The sequence below is a fragment of the Notolepis coatsorum genome (genome assembly GCF_963971535.1).
Source record: "Notolepis coatsorum genome assembly, chromosome: 13".
Lineage (NCBI taxonomy): Eukaryota > Metazoa > Chordata > Actinopteri > Aulopiformes > Paralepididae > Notolepis > Notolepis coatsorum.
This window is the reverse complement of record NC_140177.1, coordinates 87570698-87591859: the sequence shown is the minus strand read 5'-3', so window position 1 is coordinate 87591859 and position 21162 is coordinate 87570698. Positions and strand designations below refer to the sequence as shown.

Here is a 21162-nt window from a genome sequence, read left to right as displayed (position 1 = left end):
GGACGAGTAGCTACATTAGTTAGCCAACAACCAGCCAGGCAGCGCCGTTATCTCACGGGACGAGTAGCTACATTAGTTAGCCAACAACCAGCGCCGTTATCTCCCGGGACGAGTAGCTTCATTAGTTAGCTAGCAACCAGTCAAGCTAACGTTAGCTGGCTCCAGCAGCTTGTTGATGTCGTCGGGAGCATTTAGCCTGCTGGCTACCTAGCTCCACTTCAACCAGCATCGGGAGATCCAGCAGCTTGTCGATGTGCTAATAGCCTCAGCAACCTAACGTTAGCTGGCTCCAGCAGATCGACAAGCTGCTGGAGCCAGCTAAGGTTAGCTTGCTGAGGCTATTAGCACATCGACAAGCTGCTGGAGCTCCCGATGCTGGTTGAAGTGGAGCTAGGTAGCCAGCAGGCTAAATGCTCCGCGACGCTGAACTGCATGCGCCGGTCTGTCTGTCTTGTGGAACGTCTGCATTGCATTTATTACAAATAGCAAGCGATCTTTTTACTCTGAAACTCCGAGTACCGACGCGGCCATCTTTGTTGTTAACGTTAACTTGCGTGGCTACGTCACAGCCAAGAAAGGGAGCGCTGGATTTGTGTAAAACGCCCTGTTCCTAAACCACACGCTGTCAGTCGTAGCACAGTACTGACAAAACGGGAGGAGACTTTAGTCAAAACAAACGCACTTCATTCCAATTGCACTTGACTCAATGCACTGACTGACTGTATTGTTCTTGACTTCAACATTTCAAATACATTTCATTTAAAGTTGCAAGATCCAAATTCAAATGTTTCATGAGTCATTATTTTAATTTGCTATGGGATCATCATGTTATGATGTTGTTGTTTGGTCCTGACAAGAGTCTCAAAGTCTGGGGTGATGGTAGACAAGCAACTCTGAGGTCATGCTCAATGTCCAATCTGTTCCTCTGCTCTGTCTTCAGCTGGACCAGAGCTGAGAAGCCACTTTCACAAAGATAGGTAGTTAAAAAAAAAAAAAAATATATATATATATATATATATATATATATATATATATATATATATATATATATATATCCTTTTTTTTTTTTTTTTTACATTGGTTTTCGATTAGTCGACTAATCGAAAAAATTATCGGCAGATTAGTCGACTACCAAAATAGTCATTAGTTGCAGCCCTAGTGATATGATCATTAGAGCAGTTAGTATAGAAGACATTACAAAATAACGCTGAAACTCACCGTAGCTTCCTCTCGCCGTTGGGAGATGAGCGTGGAACAGAATTTTTTCTATTATGGGATGTCGAAATATCCGATCCATTTCCAGGTTGTATAATAGTATATACGTCCAAATCATGTTGTTTATCGAGTTATTGGTAACGGATCGCTATCCATTGTGTCGAGATCGAGTCCCGGGACCTATAGCGAGTGATCGGACCAAATTGAAATGAGCACCAGCTTCCACTTCCTGTTTCTTCCCTGGGCGATCAGGCCGATCGGCCACCAGATGGCGCTCTTGAACCGTTAGAGAGTTGATAGGGGCTCACCAGTACATCTCATGTCTCCGGGGGAGAAATATGATTTCGATCACAGATTTTTGAAATATTGATATCAAAGACGCTGTCCAGCGTCAACGGCAGAATGAGCATGGCGGAGAATGACGTGTTTCAGCGTCAACGGCGATTAAAGGGTTAACAATTGTGTGTATTGAGCTCTACTGTACTGTACCCATTCTGCAATCTGTTAATTAAAGTTAATTAAACTATCTTCCATTAGTTGGATGTATGGCCTCTGCAAGGTTGTGTGCAGCCATTTGTTTTTGTAACATCTGCTACATCTGTCCCACGTGTTCTTTGCAGCTCACAGTTATTAGTTCTGCCCCTCTTGACTGTGACAAAAAGGTTTTGAACAAACTTAATGTCATAGCTTGTATTTGATGATATTCTTCTTTGTTATTTACTTGAATGGTTTGATCATTGATTGCTGGAGTAATATGGGGTTCTGATAAACTAAAATTATTTGTTAAAATAACATAAGCTAACATATATTTTTACATCTATGCAAATGCATATGCAATATGTATAACTTGAATAAGTAATAAATACAGAAACAACATGTTTAACAATATGTAAATGAGTAGCTACATTTATTTTACATTACATTAACATTTATACGGTATTTGGCCCTTTGAGGGCAACCATAATGCTGATGTGGCCCTCTGTGAAAATGAGTTTGACACCCCTGCTCTATGGGGTTTCAAGCAAATTACTTCTGTATGATTTTTTTTAATATATCTTATTACTCGGGATAATAAACCACAAAACTTAACGTTATTGATATATATTGAAGCACAGTTAGTTTCTCTTCCCTATTTTTAGTATGTAGCAACAATTAGATTTTAAATTAGTTTCAAAATGGTTGCACCATGGCACAAATAAAAACACTACTGTACATTATTGCAACACTACTATCACCGACATCTAAGAAGGGAGATCCCCCCTTGAATGGCCCTTCTAAGGTTTCTCTCCTCCACATTGCCTGTGGTGCATTTTTTCCTATTGCTAGGTTATCGTGAGTTTTTCCTTACCTTCGCGTGGGGTATGTCTGGGAGTGTTGCATTTATTTATTTTGCATTTATTTAAAAAAATTTGGACTTTATGGTGTTCTTGTTTTGTTCTTGACTGAATGAATGAATGAAAACTTTATTTAACAGATTGCAGAATGGGTACAATACAGTACGGCTCAATACACACAATTGTTAAGGGGATGCAGACCTGAGAAAGACATTTGTCTTGTTTACATCAGGGTCCCCCATTTTCAATTCATATAGACATTTATGACATACACAACATACATGACATTTATGGCATAGGGACATATAGGTGTTTAGTACTGATACATTTGTGACATAAACGGTATTCAAATATACAGTACTGTTACCCCTAGATCCTGACAGAGTATATACATATGATGGGAAGGGGACTGTACATTAGGAGGGGGTGGGTGGGTGGGTGGGAGAGAAATATACATACGGCTGGGAGGGAATATCGGTGGGGAGGAGATTGTCTATTAGGAGGTGGTGGGGGTTTTGGGCATTTACGGTGGCCAGTTTCGAATTGCAGCCTCCCGTAGGTGCTCTTTAAGAGCGGTTTTGAATGTGGGTAGGGATTCACATTCCTTTACAGCTTTGGGTAGGGCGTTCCACATTGATGTGGCATAATTGCGAAACGTGTTTAGTCCCTTGTTTGAGCCGAATCTGGGTTTAACATGATTTGTTGAGCTTCCTCTGGTGTAGTGGTTGTGGTATTCACTGACCTTTGGGAAGTATTTTGACATGTACATGGGTACCTTAGTCGTATAGTGTATCTTGTAGACCAGGCCCATTGCAAGTTGCTGTACTCTGTCGTCTACTCTAAGCCATCCTAGGTTGTCAAAGTGGGCAGGGGTGAGGTGGGTTCTGGGGGTAAGGTCAAGTAGTAGTCTGACCAGTTTGTTTTGTGATGTTTGTAATCTTGTTTTAAGCGCCTTTGAGGTGCTTTGGTACCATGAGGTGCACGCATAGTCGTAGTACAATTGAATGAGTGCTCCTGCCAGAGTCTTCAGGGTATTCTTGTTTACCAGAGAGGAGATCCGGTACAAGAATCTAGTTCGTTGGTTGACTTTTTTTATTACATTGGATGCCATTTTGTCACAGGAAAGATTTGCCTCTAGGATGGAACCCAGGTAGGTAATTTCGTCTTTCCTTGTGACAATATTGTCACCCACTGTAACTGAGAAGCCTTCGGTCTTGCTGAGTTTGTTATTTGAACCAAAGAGAATGGACTCTGTTTTGCCCATGTGTAATGATAGTTTGTTATCAGCGAGCCATATGCAGATTTTGCCTAGTTCCGAGCTGAGGGTTTTTTCAACCTGCAACTTGTTCTTGTCAGAGACCAGCAGGGCTGAGTTGTCCGCAAACAGGAACAAGTTGCAGTCACAGGCTGACGACATGTCATTTGCATAAATTAGGAAGAGTAGCGGAGTATGCTTCCTTGTGGAACACCACAGCTCACTGTGAGGGGGGGGGATAGAGTACTGTTTACCTCTACCATCTGTTCTCTCCCCTCCAGGTAGGATTGCATCCAGCTCACTGATAAACTATCAAAACCAATTGCTTTTAGCTTGTCAATCAGAATGGAGTGATTGACAGTGTCGAAGGCCTTTTGTAGGTCCAGCATGACCATGCCGCAGTATTTGCCCGCGTCCACCTCTTGTTTGATGTGGTCGTTCAAATAGAGGAGGCATGTGTCAGTGGAGTGGGACGTTCTGAAGCCAGATTGGAATTCGTAGATTTGATTTTTTTCCGCCAGGTACTTTTCGACCTGTTCGTAGACTATTTTCTCCATGACTTTCGAGATGGAGGTAAGAATAGAAACAGGGCGGTAGTTGCCTGGGTCTAATTTGCTGCCCTTTTTGTGCAGAGGGGTCACTCTCGCAATTTTGAAGTCCTTGGGGACGTGTCCCTGTTTTATAGAGAGGTTTATTATGTGTGTGATGACTGGGGTGATGGCGGCTGCTGAGTCTCTGAGGAATTTGGAGGGGATGTTGTCATGTCCAGTGGCCTTGTTAGGTTGGAGGGCGCTAAATTTTTTGAGTACCTCATCTGTTGTTACCATTTCAAGTTTGAAGTCGTCTTTGTGGACCCCTAGGTTTTTGTAGTATTCTACTATGTGTTCTACCCCATAATGCCCTGAGTGGGAGGGTAGTTTGTTTACCAGTGTTGTGGCTATGTTTGTGAAGAAGATGTTTAAGTAATTGGCTACATCCAGCTTGTCTGTGATGAGTGTGTTGTCCGTCTTTATGTTTATGTTTGAGAATCTGGTTTTAAGTTTTTTACTGCAGCCTAGTTGATTATTGAGTAATTTCCAAAGTTTGCGGGGTTTGTTTTTGTTTTCCTCAGTTTTGTCGTTGATGACATTTCTTTTTGCGATTTTGATCATGGTGTTTACGTCATTTCTTAGTCTGTTTCTTTGAATTTTTTGTTCAACCACGTGGGCTTGGAGTTCACTGTTTGAGCTTTTGGAAAGCTTTGTCTGACTTTTATGAAGTTCAGAGCATTTTTTGTCTCTGGTTTTCATAGCGGCGAGTATTTCAGTGTGCATCCATGGCTCAGCGCGATTTTTAACCCTGGTTGTTCTTAGGGGTGCCATGTTTGAGTATTGTTGTGAATTTGGTTTTGAAACCAAGCCATGTTTCTTCAACCTGTGTACCACTGAGTTCATCTGACCAGTCCAAGCTCCCCAGTTCTAGGTTAAAGGCCTCTCTAGAGTAAGTTTTGAGGTCTCTAGATGTGACTGTTTTGTGACAGCCGGCCTTCTGTTTTAGCTTTTTGCGGGTACAGAAAATCATATAATGATCACTTAACCCACATGCTATCACCCCTTTATTGGAGATCATGGACTTGTCAGAGGTCAAAATGAGGTCAATGGTGGTTTGTGTCGAATCACATACCCTTGTGGTTTGGGTGATTAGCTGGCTGAAACCGTGTAGATCAGAAAATCTATCTAGGCCTTGAAGACGGGTGCTGCTTTACGTAGCATATCCGTATTCCAGTCCCCAATACGAATTTTTTCTACCCCCTCCACCCCAGCTAAACACCCATCAAGTGTGTCATAGGAGCCACTCTGTTCTGGCGGTCTATAGATTGTGCCTACTAGTACTGGTTTCGCCCTATCTAATAAGATTTCAATCCAAATAGTTTCAATTTCGTCATGGTTAAGGTCAGTACGGTTGATGAATTTGGTATCTTTGTGTATATACACACAGACGCCACCTCCATACTGGTTTCTATCCCTCCTGACTATTGAGTAGTTTTCAATTTCAATCTCTGGATCCTGTACAGATGAGTCTAATTTTGTTTCTGTGAAACACAATATGTTAGCCTTACCGTTTAAAAACAATTGTTTGATTTCAGCCAGTTTAGGTCTCAGGCTGTTTGTATTAAGGTGGAATATATGAAGTCCATTTTTGTTCGTAATCTGATTGATGTCATCACACTGGTGGTAAATCTGTTCATTTGTGTCCTGTTCTGTGGTGGGGGGAGGTGGGGCGTTGTTGTTGTTTGTGCCGTGAGTGGGGAGGGGGGAAGGGGGTTATCCTTTGTCCTTTGCTGGAGTCTGTATTCCTCTGTGTGAAAGCCTGCAATGTGGGGGGGGGGGGCTGGTTGTTTACAGATGTGTCTGTTATTCCTCCATTGTGGGGGAGGGGGGGTGCCTTTTGTCCTGGCCCGGGTATCCTAGCTGGCATGGCGGGGCCAGCCGAGCTAACCGGCGGGTCCTTGGTGATCTCTACGTCCCGCGCCGCTCTCCCTCTCGCCTCTCGCCTCGTCTGCAGGGGCTTCGGTGAGGGTATGTCGCCGCTTGCTGGTCGGCTGGTGCAACTGCTGGCTGTACTTATTGTGATGTTTCTTCTTGACTTGTTTAAAGAAGACGTGTCCAGCCCATGGGGACATTAACGTGTGTTGTCGGGCCTTACAAATACATTTGATTTCATTTTATTTGATTTCATTATCTGTTCTTATGCACGCCTGGTGATACTAAATCCAAATTGAACTCGGGCATTTGAAATATAAGATTTGGCACAATCCTTAATGTGCAAATTGGCTATAATAAGGTAATTTATAAGCCTGCTATTCTATATTCTATAATAATATTTCAAATTGCATTGGTCCGGATAGGATCATTCAGTACTGTATCTACAAAACCTTCTGTTTAATCTGAATCTGAATCTGAATCTGAATCTGTTTAATCATCTTCCCTTTATTAATTTCCTTCGATTTTTTGTACACAATGATCTCAAGAAGGTACTGAACGAGATCAGTGGCAGTTTTTCATGTCTGGTAATTCTTAGCATGGTGTTATCCACTGTCAAAGATGCAAAGAAAAATCTTAATTCATATTCTCCTTTGTTTCATCACATTTTTAGCAAGCCTAGTAATAGATACAATATTTCTGACACTGGGAATACATTCCCTGAGGTCCATAGATGTCCCTAGATACCAAGAATATGCAAATGTTTCATCACCTCACTTCAACTATTAGTTCACTGGTCCTCCTCTGCTTAGAAAACTATAGGTTATGTATATAACCTAGTTATATGAGTACTGGCTGAGCGTCCCGCTCTTAAGCCTATCGAGATATACCTCATCTCATGTACCTATTGTACTTACACAACGAATAAACTAATACACCCACACCTGCCGGGTCCCGCCCCTACGGAGGCGTAGCCTATAAGATAGTAGGCGTGGTCCCCAATACACCCTTCCTCGCCAAAATCTCGTTCCCAGTCAAAAGATCCCTCAAGGGGACTCAGGGCCGCTTAAGAGCGGGACGCTCAGCCAGTACTCATATAATCGTTATATTATCGTACTTGGCTTATCACGTCCCGCTCTTAAGCCTATTGAGATATGGGGTAAGAGCGGAAGCGAGGCCCGACAAATGTACCCCCTGAGGACCCGAAAGCCCACATCAAGGGGTTTGGGGAGTCCTGTCACCCCATCCTCCCTAACGAAGGGGGGGGGCGCAGTCAACTCCACCGGAGTGCGAACAAGGAGGAACTAGAACCCCTTGAACACACAGCACAGGCGAGACCACGTGTGACTTAACACACTGTGGCCCATACCCATACACTCCTGCTACCCTACCAAGGACGGGAAGCAGGAAAGGCCACAGACCCCAGAACCGCCTGGGAGACAGAACCCCCGGTCATGTCCATGAGGTAAAACCTTACAAAGGGGCCCGGGGAGGACCATGAAGCTGCAGCACAGATGTCCTCCACCGAAGCCCCACCCAGGAGAGCGGCAGAGGCAGCCACCCCACGAGTGGAGTGCGCCCTGACGCCCCCAGGGGGATCCTGCCCAGCCAACGTGTAGCAGAGAGCAATGCCCTCGCACAACGAATGGGACAGGCGCTGTTTCGACAGTGCCTTACCCGCACGAGAACCACCGTGACAGACAAAAGCTGGTCGGTAACCCTGAAGTCCTGAGTATGGCTGAGGTAAATTCCCAAAGTGCGGACCGGACATGACAGGTGAAGGCCTGCATCTAACTCACTAGTGTGAGGAGGCGGACAAAACGCCTGAACCACAATATCCCGGGAGCGGAAGGAACTCCGGATATTCTTAGGCATGAAAGCAGGATTAGGTCGCAGAGTGGCACCGCAATCGGCCCGAAAAGACAGGCACTCTGGACGTACCGAAAGAGCACATAGCTCACCCACGCGTTTAGCGGAGGTGACAGCCAGCAGGAACGCAGTCTTGAAGGACAGCTGTCCCAACGGCGCCTGCTCGAGCGGCTCAAACGGGGCCAAGGACAACCGGCCGAGGACCAATTGAAGATCCCAAGTCGGAGCCAGAGAACGTTGCACCGGCTTAACGCGTCGAGCGCCAAGCAGGAAACGCTTCACAAGAGGGTGGCTGAACAAGACAGTCCCCTCAAACCCCTCATGATAGGAGGATATAGCTGCCGCATATACCCTCACCGTCGAAGCCGACAGTCTATCAAGGAGAGACTGGAGATAACTCAGGACAGCATCCAGGGGGCAGGAGACTGGGTCCCGGCCCCCCGCCTTACACCACTCTTGGAGCATATACGCCATCTGCCCGCATAAAGCGCGACAGTGGAGGGAGCATGTGCATTCCGGATGGTATCAACCACAGAAGGGTCCATCCTCTCCAGACTCACCCTCCCACCAGCCACACCAGCAGGCGTTGGCTCAACACCGGGTACTGGAACAGAGACACGTTGTGCTGTGAGAGGGCCGTCGCCGACCAAGGAATAACCCAAGGAGGAGCGACCAGAAGCTGGATCAAGACCAGGAACCACACTGCCGTGCCCTGGTCCGGCGCGACCAGGATCACCGTCCTGCGCTCCCTCCGTATCCGCTGACCCAACAGATGTACAGGAGGAAAGGCGTACAGAAGACCGGGCGGCCATGGAAAGATCGAGAAGGCATCCACCCCCAAGGGGGGGATGATCCGCTCGACTGACCGAGAACCACAAGGGGCACTTGTGAGAGTGTCGGCACGCAAACAGATCTACCGAGGCCTCCCCGAACCGATCCCAGATCTGTCTGACTATGTCGGAGCGGAGTTCCCACTCGTCGTGACGAGGACCGCCCAGAGACATCATATCCGCGCCCATATTCTCTGCACCAGGAATGTGGAGCGCCCTCAGACTGCGCAGCCTGTGAGATGCCCATAGCCAAAGTTCGACCGCCGCCCGGTGCAGGTGGATGGAATGAGTCCCACCCTGCCTGTTGATATACGCCGCTGCCGTCACACTGTCTGTCCTGACCAAAACGTGCTCGCCTACCACCAGGTGGCCGAACCGTTTGAGGACCAGAAGGACCGCCTTCAATTCCAACACATTGATGTGCGGGGTAGATGGACCGGCATGAACCGCCGGCCAGCTGCCCCCCACTGCGTGGGTCCGACACGTCCCTCCCCAACCCGTGAGAGAGGCGTCGGTGAAGACCACGACGTGCGAGTGCCTGCTGCCCATGGGGACCCCAATGGTGAGGATACCCAGCCTCTTCCAATGGGCGAGATCTCCCCATATCGACAAAGGAACCGTCAACCGTTTCCATTTGTCCCTCACCAGATCTATTCTCATAGAGAAAAACCACCTCTGTATCCTCCTCATGAAGAGAAGGCCAAGAGGAACCACCGTGTGAGCAGATGCCATCATACCGAGCAGACGCATCACTTGCAGCGCCGTGACCGTCCCTCCCAGACGGAAACCCCAGAGCGAGCGACTGATAGACACCCGGCGCTGCTCCGAGAGTTTTACAATCATGGGCCTCGACCTCAGCGTCAAGCCCAAGTACTCCACCTGTTGACTGGGAAGAGGCGTACTCTTCTTCCAGTTCACAGCAAAACCCAGCCTGGTGAGGAATTCCACCACCAGCCTGGTATGAGACCTGGCAACCTCCTCCGAACGACTGAGGAGTAGAATGTCGTCGAGATAGAATAGAACTCGTATCCCCCGACGACGTAGAGGCTCCAGTGCAGTCGCCACGCACTTGGTGAATGTGCGGGGAGCCAGAGAATAGCCGAACGGCATCCTCTGGTACTCGTACACTACGCCCTGAAACAGGAACCGTAGGAATTTCCTGTGAGGAGGGAAAATCGGGATGTGAAAATACCCATCCTTCAGGTCTATGGAGGTGAACCAGTCTCCCCTTCTGACAGCAAGCAGAAGGAGTTTGACGGTCAACATCCTGAACGGTCTCGCTACAATCATACGATTGAACGCGGACAGATCCAGTATAGGTCTGACCCCCCCTTGTTTTCTTGGGCACCAGAAAATAACGGGAATAGACGCCTGACATCGCGTCCTCTCTCGGAACCACGACGACGGCCTGCTTCGCCAACAGAGATTGGATCTCGTTGGCCAGGGCTGTCACTGCTTCTGACCCTGACAATAGGGTCGGCACCAAACCTGAGATCGGCGGGTGGGGTTGTGCGAACTGTAACACAAGCCCCTCCCTCAACGTTCTCTCTATCCACTCCTCCAAATGGCATTCTTGTCGCCATATGTGAAAATAATCCCACAGCTCACCCGCCGTCAACTGACTCTGGGCCGCAAGAAATAGTTGATAGTTGGCCCGGTCCCTCCCGCTGTGCGACGCACCCAAGGGGGGACCCCGACAGAAAGGGCCAGTTTGATACGGGAGAAGCTGTCATCAAACTGGTTGACACACCTCCCCCCCTTGAACACCCCTCTAGCACATGCTGAGGAGTCGTTCCGCAGCTAGACACGCAAGGCATGAGGACCCCATGGGCTCCTACACGCGAAGCCCTGCAGTGATATTGCTACCACCCAAATCACGCTCGCCTCTGCTTCGCAGACCACTTCACGGGAGTGGGAGGCATCAGCGCGATACCCCGCCTGGTGAAGGCGAGGCCGGGGTAACCCTTGCTGTGCATTCAACAGAAGAGGCCTCGAGTCCCCCTGCTGACCACTGTAGCTAGTGGCAGCCGTAACACCAGGCTCACCCATCACACAACGTGTGGTGCAGGAGCCACGCGACAGCACAACATTCTCATGGACAGACCCAGGCTCAGCCATCAACTGGGTGTCAGCCCCTGTTCCCATGAGAAGTGAAGAATGGGGCCGCATGTGCTTCAAAGAAGGTTCGCGGCCCGCAGCCAAAGGAGAACAATCAGAGCCCCGCTTCCGTGGGTAACAGAGAGAGAATTGAACGGGGAGCGGGCTGCTCGCGGCAAAGTGACGACGGCTTGTTTTATCCAAACCGAATTCACCCAAAATGGCTGATCCCTCGGCCGCCAAGGCTGTCGGCCTTGTGGAACCCCGTTGACTCTCCGCCCAGGGCACCACTGGCGGGGGAAACATAGCCGCCTGTCGAGGATCTCGCCACAGTCGTTGACGAGACCGTGCTCCCACCTCTGGCTGCACAGCGTGAGGCAATGTAGAACCCAGATCAACAACCGCCTGCGCCTCCACAGAATGACCAAAAAGCCTTTCCGTGGAAAAAGGAGTTGTGAGGAGAGAAAACCTATCCTCTTCCCCAAGAGGAGAGTGCTCCAACCAAACATGCCGAACAACAAACGTTGACAGCATCCTAATCCTCCCCGCAGTTATAGCTTGCGACTGAGTCAAGATCTCTATAACACCACAAACATGCAACATGTTTATAATGTCGGCTGGACCCATAGCCCTACTACCCGACGCCAATGTGGATAGGAAACTAGCCAACTGAGCCATAACACTGGCCGCCGCTACAAACCATCCTGCAGCAGTATACCACTCATCCGTCCATACTGCCACCCTCCGAGCCGATGCGGTCTCAAGCATCGGCCGGGTGGGACATCGTTCATCCCCGCCGGGGCACAGGATCAAAGCTACCTGGCTATGTAGCCACGGTACACCCGGCCTGCACCCAGTTGTTAGCCCGTTTACCTGTAAAAAAGGTAAATAGGACTCAGCGAAACCCCCCACATTAGCAACCGACTGACCTTCATCAATGAAGCGGGTAAGAGGAGGGAAAAGCGGAATTGTCCCGCGGCGGGGATCATTAGAACAACGACCCATTTCAGCGGCAACATTAGCATTAGCAGTAGTAGCATTAGTAGCATTAGCGTTAGCAGCGTGCTCCAGGATTGCCAGGAAAACGTCCACTGCAGTGGAACGTTCACCAAGCCACCCCGGCCCTGGCGCCGAAACATACTCCACAGCATTACCAATACCAACATTGATGCCTAATGACACAGGGCTCACCGTTGTACAAGCCGGCCCGATAGCCAAACCATGTACGCTGCCCCTTGATCTGCTGTCGTCAGATGAGGAAACATCAACATAGGCCCGTCGTGTCGCTGAAACATGCCTCGAAGATGCCAGGGGTAAGCAAACCTCCGGTAAGCTTTCAACATTACGTAATTTCTCTAATCTTTTCATAACACTAGTTACATAAGGTGCACTGCATCCGCTATGCTGGGAACGAAAATAGAGGAAGGGTGTATTGGGGACCACGCCTACTATCTTATAGGCTACGCCTCCGTAGGGGCGGGACCCGGCAGGTGTGGGTGTATTAGTTTATTCGTTGTGTAAGTACAATAGGTACATGAGATGAGGTATATCTCGATAGGCTTAAGAGCGGGACGCGATAAGCCAAGTACGATAATATAACCTACATTAGGCAAGATCATTCATCAATTGTGGCTGTGCAAAAGTCCCTCCTTCCTTGGTTGTTAGTAAGTCATGCATATCATTCTTGTGACATCATCATTGTTGGTGGTGTTTTTATTTTCAATCGCATTGTATGAACTTCAGTCACGTTCACTTTTTGGGAAATCCCTTCATGCACAGATGTTGAATTCTAAAAGCCTTCATGCACACATGTTGTGTTCTCATTCTTTCATAGCTATTCATGCTGTATGAAGCATAGCGGTTCATGCAGTTACTATTACTGTTAAAAATGTAATCTGTCAAGCTAGCTGGCCTCTATCCCTCAGCTTGTAGCAACCTGTTTCTCATTCCTTCATAGCTATAATGTATACTTTTATTCAGTTACTGTTACTGGATTATTGGCCCTCCATCAGCCAAGCTAGCTGGCCACCAGCTCCCAGCTCGACGCAACCAGTTTCTTACTTTTTCATGACTATAATGTAATGCTTCATTCAGTTACTGTTACAGAATTCTTGGCCCTCCATAAACCAAGCTAGGTGGCCTCCATCCCCCAGCACGTTGCAACCAGTTTCTCAATCTTTCATAGGTATAATAATGATTTTGCTCAGTTACTGTTACTATTAAAGTTATTGGTCCTCCATCAGCCAAGCTAGCTGGCCTCCATCCCCAAGCTCAGCCAAAGCTCTAAAGTTTCCACCTGGCCCTCCATCCGCCAACGCTCATTCACTCTCCTCAAATACATCTCTTTCTGTGTCCGTTTCATGTCATTTGGCAACTTGTTTTCACTCCCACGCTAATCCTTCTCAGTATGAGTGTAACCCTAATAGGCAAATTTATTTTAGGGGGAAATTATCTAGACATTGCCCTTCACTGAGCACAGGGTGACACTACTATCTTCCTGGACTTTTACGTTTACAATTTTACACTTACATGTACTGTATATTTCTGTATATTTTTACTGTATATTTTATATTAGAATGTAACATAGGAAATGTATATCCCGGACCGTATTTTATTTTTAGGCTTATTTTTATTCTTATTCGTGACTTTTGATTTTGTCTACCCAAATGTTTATTGTTTACTGTGAGCGATTTGTAGTGCCAAAATTTCCCTTGGGTTGAATAAAGTATTTCTATTATATTCTATTCTTCTCTGGGTTTTCTCTCCCCTCGAATGGCTGCCCACCTGTCATCTGGAGCCTTCCCCCAAAATATATGAATGTTTTTTATTCATGCGCATGTTATTAAGTTTTGAAATGTAGTGAAACTTAGTGTGGCGAGAGTCAGGGCCATAGCCAGGGTTTAGAAATTAGGGAGGTCCATTTATTTTTTTGGCCCAGACCGGCCCACTATAATCGGTCGGACACCACCCACCGGTACACCATCCTTGCGGTCCCCTTAAATATGCGTACCTACTGTACTATTCCCCCAACCCACTACAAAGCCATGGACAAGTGGACCAGTGTACTCCCTCGCTCTTGGCTGAATCTTGTTTTGGGTGGTGATGTAAAAACACCTGCATCATAGCAGGCTCAGGATGGGCAAAGTAGTCTATAGCCTGTTCATCCCTGTCTCTCTCCTCCACAACCTGGCTTGACTAGACATAAGGAGAGAGAGATGATTACAATTAACTGGTACATTCAGGTCCAGAATTGTTGGAATTCCCTGACAAAGATGTGCAAAAAGCTGTACAATTTAAACAATACCATACTAGTAATGAGCAAATCGTTGTTTATTCAATGAATGCATGAGCTGTTCCATCTTATTTCATTTGATACTAACTACTCAGTTCATACAGATTTCAAGTATTCAAATATCAATGATGAATATTGCATAAGGTTTACACAGTTAATAGATCACCTTCTTGTTTTATATTCATGTTCAGAGAGGAGTAATAGTTATATCTTTGTATGTGATTTATATGGCAATTAAATCAATGGTGTGTTTGTTTGGGGAGTTTGACCTACAGTTAATGTGCCTACCACGTGAAAGTGCATGATCAATGGACAGCACAAAAACAATTTGTGTAGGTGGAGACTAGAGCTACCACAGATAGTAATAAGTTATTAAGAGTAAGTAATCCATACCATATATATCCTAATAGTTACCTTATTACCATACTTGGCTGAAAATAAACTTTGCTGCCTGTTGTGAATGTGTTTTTCCCTGTAGGCTAATACATAAGTAGGCATACATTTTTGCAGTTGAGGAAAAATTTGCAGTTGAGTAGGCTATACAGTATGTGCTGTGTTTTTATGTCTTCCATCGAGGACCACTTTGGAAATAAGTGTTTTAATGAATGCTTTTAGGTGATATCCTCAGGAATACAAATTGGTCAAGATAATTGGTTTTTATGATGTGTTTTTAATTTCCAAATAAATCTAATCAAATAAAAAAAGCAGTTTTTGCAGTTGAGCTACAGGTATTGTATATTATACAGCCCTTTCATGCATCTTTATCAAGGGAACCCTTATCCTAATGATTTAAAAAATAATATTATGATGATACGATATGAACCTAGTAGTTGGGTCATCTGTGGCACTTTGTTTCTCAATGGATTTGTCATCTAGGAGAGTTGATAAACTAATTTAGCCGGGGTGTATTTTTTTAAAAGGCGGGGGAAATTTGTGAGACCAAAATCCAAAATGGCTGCCGTGGAAATTAACTTTTTAATGGTTTGACCTACAATGATGCACAATACATGGTACCAGCCCCTCTCAGTCATGTACCAGCCCCCTCTCAGTCATGTACCAGCCAGCCCCCTCTCAGTCATGTACCAGCCCCCTCTGTCATGTATACCAGCCCCCTCTCAGTCATCTACCAGCCCCCTCTCAGTCATGTACCACAGCCCCCTCTCAGTCATGCACCACAGCCCCATCTGAGTCATGTACCAGCCCCCTCTCAGTCATGTACCAGCCAGCCCCCTCTCAGTCATGTACCACAGCCCCCTCTCAATCATGTACCAGCCCCCTCTCAGTCATGTACCACAGCCCCCTCTCAGTCATATACCACAGCTCCCTCTCAGTCATGTACCACAGCCCCCTCTCAGTCATGTACCACAGCTCCCTCTCGGTCATGTACCACAACCCCCTCTCAGTCATGTATAGCATCCCCCTCTCAGTCATCTACCAGCCCCCTCTCAGTCATGTACCACAGCCCCCTCTCAGTCATGTACCAGCCAGCCCCCTCTCAGTCATGTGCCAGCCCCCTCTCAGTCATGTACCACAGCCCCCTCTGTCATGTATACCAGCCCCCTCTTAGTCCTGTACCAGCCAGCCCCCTCTTAGTCCTGTACCAGCCAGCCCCCTCTCAGTCATGTACCAGCCCCCTCTCAGTCATGTACCAGCCAGCCCCCTCTCAGTCATGTGCCAGCCCCCTCTCAGTCATGTACCACAGCCCCCTCTCAGTCATGTATACCAGCCCCCTCTTAGTCCTGTACCAGCCAGCCCCCTCTTAGTCCTGCACCAGCCAGCCCCCTCTCAGTCATGTACCAGCCCCCTCTCAGTCATGTACCACAGCCCCCTCTCAGTCATGTACCACAGCCCCATCTCAGTCATGTACCACAGCCCCATCTCAGTCATGTACCACAGCCCCATCTCAGTCATGTACCAGCCCCCCTCTCAGTCATGTATACCAGCCCCCCTCTCAGTCATGTACCAGCCCTCTCTCAGTCATGTACCAGCCCCCTCTCAGTCATGTACCAGCCCCCATCTCAGTCATGTACCAGCCCCCTCTCAGTCATGTACCAGCCCCCATCTCAGTCATGTACCAGCCCCCTCTCAGTCATGTACCAGCCCCCTCTCAGTCATGTACCAGCCCCCATCTCAGTCATGTACCAGCCCCCTCTCAGTCATGTACCAGCCTCCTCTCAGTCCTGTATACCAGCCCCCTCTCAGTCATGTACCACAGCCCCCTCTCAGTCATGTACCAGCCCACTCTCAGTCATGTACCACAGCCCCCTCTCAGTCATGTACCAGCCCCCTCTCAGTCATGTACCACAGCCCCCTCTCAGTCATGTACCAGCCCCCATCTCAGTCATGTACCAGCCCCCATCTCAGTCATGTACCACAGCCCCCTCTCAGTCATGTACCACAGCCCCCTCTCAGTCATATACCACAGCCCCCTCTCAGTCATGTACCACAGCCCCCTCTCAGTCATGTACCAGCCCCCCTCTCAGTCATGTACCAGCCCCCTCTCAGTCATGTACCAGCCCCCTCTCAGTCATGTACCACAGCCCCCTCTCAGTCATATACCACAGCCCCCTCTCAGTCATGTACCACAGCCCCATCTCAGTCATGTACCACAGCCCCATCTCAGTCATGTACCACAGCCCCATCTCAGTCATGTACCTGCACGACTGACGGGGGGTGCTTAGTAAGAGATGTGATTGGGCCAGCCCAGTGTCAGTCAGTACCAATGGGCCGCTGTCCCAGCCTAGTAGTGGGCCGGTCGTTGACCAAACAAAAAAAATTAAAAATTAAAAAAGTATTTCTTTTTAATAATTAAAAAAATAATTATAGTTACAAATAGTTACCGAGGTCCGGACCTCGGTGACCTCATAGCTGGCTACGGCCATGGCGAGAGTTCAGCCAGGGAGACTATAGCCACACAGCCTGGTTCCCACGGCTTCATTCATTCTTTTCACTTCCTTATTGCCACTTACCCCCATCAGTCGGCCTGTGACTTCCTTCGTCTTCAGGAACCCATGTCTATATTTCTCTATTGTCATTAGAGAACCAATCATCAAAGCTCACTCTATATGCTGCACATTGTTATGCTCTGTTGTGTCATTGCAGTTGCCGTGTGCCCCTCCGCTTCACGGAATACATTATTTTAGGGGGAAATTATCTAGATATTGCTATTGTCTGGTTCTCTCTCCTTGAATGGCTGCCCATTATATCATCCTGCCCAAAATATAGTCATGTCTTTTAAATCATGTTTCAATAAATCTGCATTTGTTTCTACTTTGAATGTCTTCCTATTCTGGATGGTCACATTAACCCTTTCAGGTGTGAGCCTGTCTGATTCTCCATCCCTTCCTCCTCAGGCACCTTCGATCTGTCCTGCCAGCGGAGCCCGTTGGTGGTCAACGTGACCCACGACCTCTCCCGCCCGTTCTTCCTCACCTCCTCTGTGCTCCTCTTCTTCTCCTCTCCCCACGTCGCAGTGGACGGGGTGGCCCTCAGGACATCCTGCCATTTCAGCGCCTTCGCCCTGACCGGGTGCGCATCAGAGGGTGGGGGCTCCCACGACTATTGCACAACACACACACACACGCACCCATGCACGCACGCACGCACCCACGCACGCACGCACGCACGCACGCACGCACGCACGCACGCACGCACGCACGCACACACACACACACACACACGCACGCACGCACCCACGCACGCACGCACGCACGCACACACACACACACACACACACGCACGCACGCACGCACGCACGCACACACACACACAAAGACAGTATACACACACACACATGCATACAGTACACACACAGACAGTACACACACACAGACAGTACACACTAATACATAAACACATACAGTATGTGCACTAACATCACAGCTATGATGTAATCTTCATGATATCTAGACCACACACACACACACACACACACACACACACACACACACACACACACACACACACACACACACACACACACACACACACACACACACACACACACACATTGAATCAGATATAATTATATTAAACCTTTACAACTATTACTCATAGTCTCTCCCTCCCTTACTCTATATATCTCTCCATTCTCCCTCTTTCACTTCCTGTCCATCCAACAGTTGTCTGCGTAGACCCTGCCAGCTGGACCGATGTAGCTCTCCCCAGCTGCAACATGCCTCCGTCAGGTAGGCCATTCAGGAGAAATTGCATGTGATGCATAAATGGCCTCATTGACATTGCATTAGTATTGTGGCTGACTAGCCACAGTTGCAGGTAACCAGTATCAATCACACTATGTGTTAGGGGTGTAACGGTACACATAAACCACAGTTCGGTACGTACCTCGGTTTTGAAGTCACGGTTCGGTACGGGTTTTCGGTACAGTGGGGGAAGTTTGGCTTTCCATGTTCTACTCAGGGGTGATGTGGTGTGCAGTAACTAATTGTACTTGTAGGGCTGTCAACGAATATTCTATATTGAAATTAATAATCGATTTGTTAAATAAAATAAAATATAAATAATTATATTAGATTGTGAAAAAAACAGCCCCCGGTGGGCGGTTGTTAGTGGTTAACATACCATTGTATTCGTTCGGTACACAGCCGTACTGAACCTTAGGTCCAGTACTGAAACGGTTCGGTACGGATACGTGTACCTTTACACCCCTACTATGCATTGTGCTGAGAAAGGACTCGACCGATCCACAACATCATCAGTGAGTAGGGCTTACATAGGGCTAGGGGTCCGACATTCTGAACCTAACCTTTGCTGTAACTACGATTTTCATGATTTAATAAAATGCGGACCAGATATATTCAACTACACACACAGCTACATGGAATAAGCATGCAATTTTGTATTGTCTACAAAGTCAACCACTAAATCAACTAAACTAAATATATCTCTATCCATCCATCCATCTATCCATCTATCCATCTATCCATCTATCCATCTATCTATCTAGGTGTACAGGTGTAGGTGAGGCTTTACGTTGCTCCATTCAGTGTCATCGTGGTTTTACTCTCAGTGGTAAAGGACATCCTCCCTACCAGGTACAGTGGAACACTGTGTGTGTGTGTTTGTGTGGATGTGTAGTTATGGGACTGACGAGGTGATTTTAGATTTCTTTCCTGAGCAATAATCACATCAAAGTAATACCTTATAAGCCATATGGGTTATACTTTATTAATAAAACGGGGCACCACTTCATGAGGAGGCATGAACTCTTCAGAGAGGGATTGTTTCTCGGAGACTGATTATTCCACATGCCAAATCTATTCACTAACTACCGCAAACTAGACAATGTCATAATTAATTTGGGAGAGAGACAGACAGGGAGAATGAGTAGAGGAGAAAGGGAGAAAGAGAGAAATACAAGGCAGTTAACTCAAATGATGAGGAACCTCTGAAGGAACATTTTGGCCTCCTCACTAAACACAGCCACAGCAATTCATAATAATAACATTTCCCCCCAAATACGCAGTTACATCACTGGAGATTGTAGACACAAATAAATCACGTTATAAACTCATTGATGGCAATACAATTATATCAATTATATCTTGTTGGCCTTTCAAACCGATCATTAAAAAAATATATTCCTGGTAGAAATGTTTGTGAGGTTGACAGAACACACCAGAGTGCTTTAAGTTGATTTTCAATACGAGGTGGACTCTGCCAAATAGTAAACTACTCAGCTTAATCACTGCATTACTCATAACGTTAAACAGTAACAGTATATCTACAAACACTATGTATTTACATTTACCATTTGTAAGTGCTGTGTACCTAGACATCAATAGTCATCTTCTTGTTGATAAATCAAACTTTGTCTTTTCTGCCGAAAGGTCCTCTAGACTAGCAGGGGTTCTCAACCTTTCTGCTGCCAAGGCACCCCTGTGTCCAATAAAAGATTCCAGGGCATCCCTATATACGATAAAGACTTTTCCGGTCCTGTCTTTTTTGCTACAATGATGACAAAAGTGCTTGCTTTCAAAATAAGGTCTAACTGGCGTTTCAGGTCTAAATGGCTTAGTACTGTTGACATTACACTGCTTGTAGTAGTAAATCAAATAGCATATTTTTTTAAATAAAATTACAGAAAATTATCACTAAAGTGCTATCTGTTGCAGCTGCACTGTTTTCCATTAAAATAGCATATTTGGATGTGTGACCATTTCTCAAAAACTGAAAATCATGTATTTATTTTAAATACAGAAAAGGATCACCAAGTTACCATTTCTCAAAAAATATAAATAAATACAGAAGATAATCACTCGTTCACTCAGTGGACATTTCTAGCTCAATGCGAGGTCTGCTGCTGCAGCTGGCTAATAATACAGTCAATACGTGGGGAGATATTTGACAAGGCAACACGCACGTCATCCTCAAGGCTCAACTTGGCCCAATATTTTGTTTTCAGAGCTGTCATGGATGAAAAGCCAGCTTCACACAGATATGTGGTGCTGAATGGTATCAACACCTTAACTGCTGGATCATGAGATACTTGGTACTCAGCACCACACTCAGACCAACATGTTTCCAGGGGCACTTCACTGAAACAAGCTCTCCAGGTGATATCAGATGAGATTTCAATGAGTTCTTCCACGAGTTTGGATGGAGATGTGTCAGGAAGCTTTGTCTCAATGTTGTCTGTAAAGGGGTTCTTTATCCAGAGTAACTTGGTGATCCTTTTCTGTGTTTTATTAAATAATGATTTTCAGGGTGCCAGGGTGGTGCACGGCCGTCCCGGGTTCGACTCCCGGACCCGGCGACCTTAGCCCAATGTCTTCCCCCATATCTCTCT

At 46.8% G+C, this 21162-nt stretch overlaps 1 protein-coding gene across 1 annotated transcript in view; it reads left to right on the top strand.

Moving 5' to 3' along the window:
* Positions 1–21162, top strand: part of pappa2 (pappalysin 2) — a gene marked incomplete at both ends in the record, with an annotated part of 373122 nt that overhangs the window by 210135 nt on the left and 141825 nt on the right. Inside the window, 3 exon segments of the mRNA XM_084327732.1 lie at positions 17708–17882; positions 18476–18541; positions 19321–19408. Of these exon segments, the coding sequence (XP_084183858.1) occupies positions 17708–17882; positions 18476–18541; positions 19321–19408 (329 nt within the window).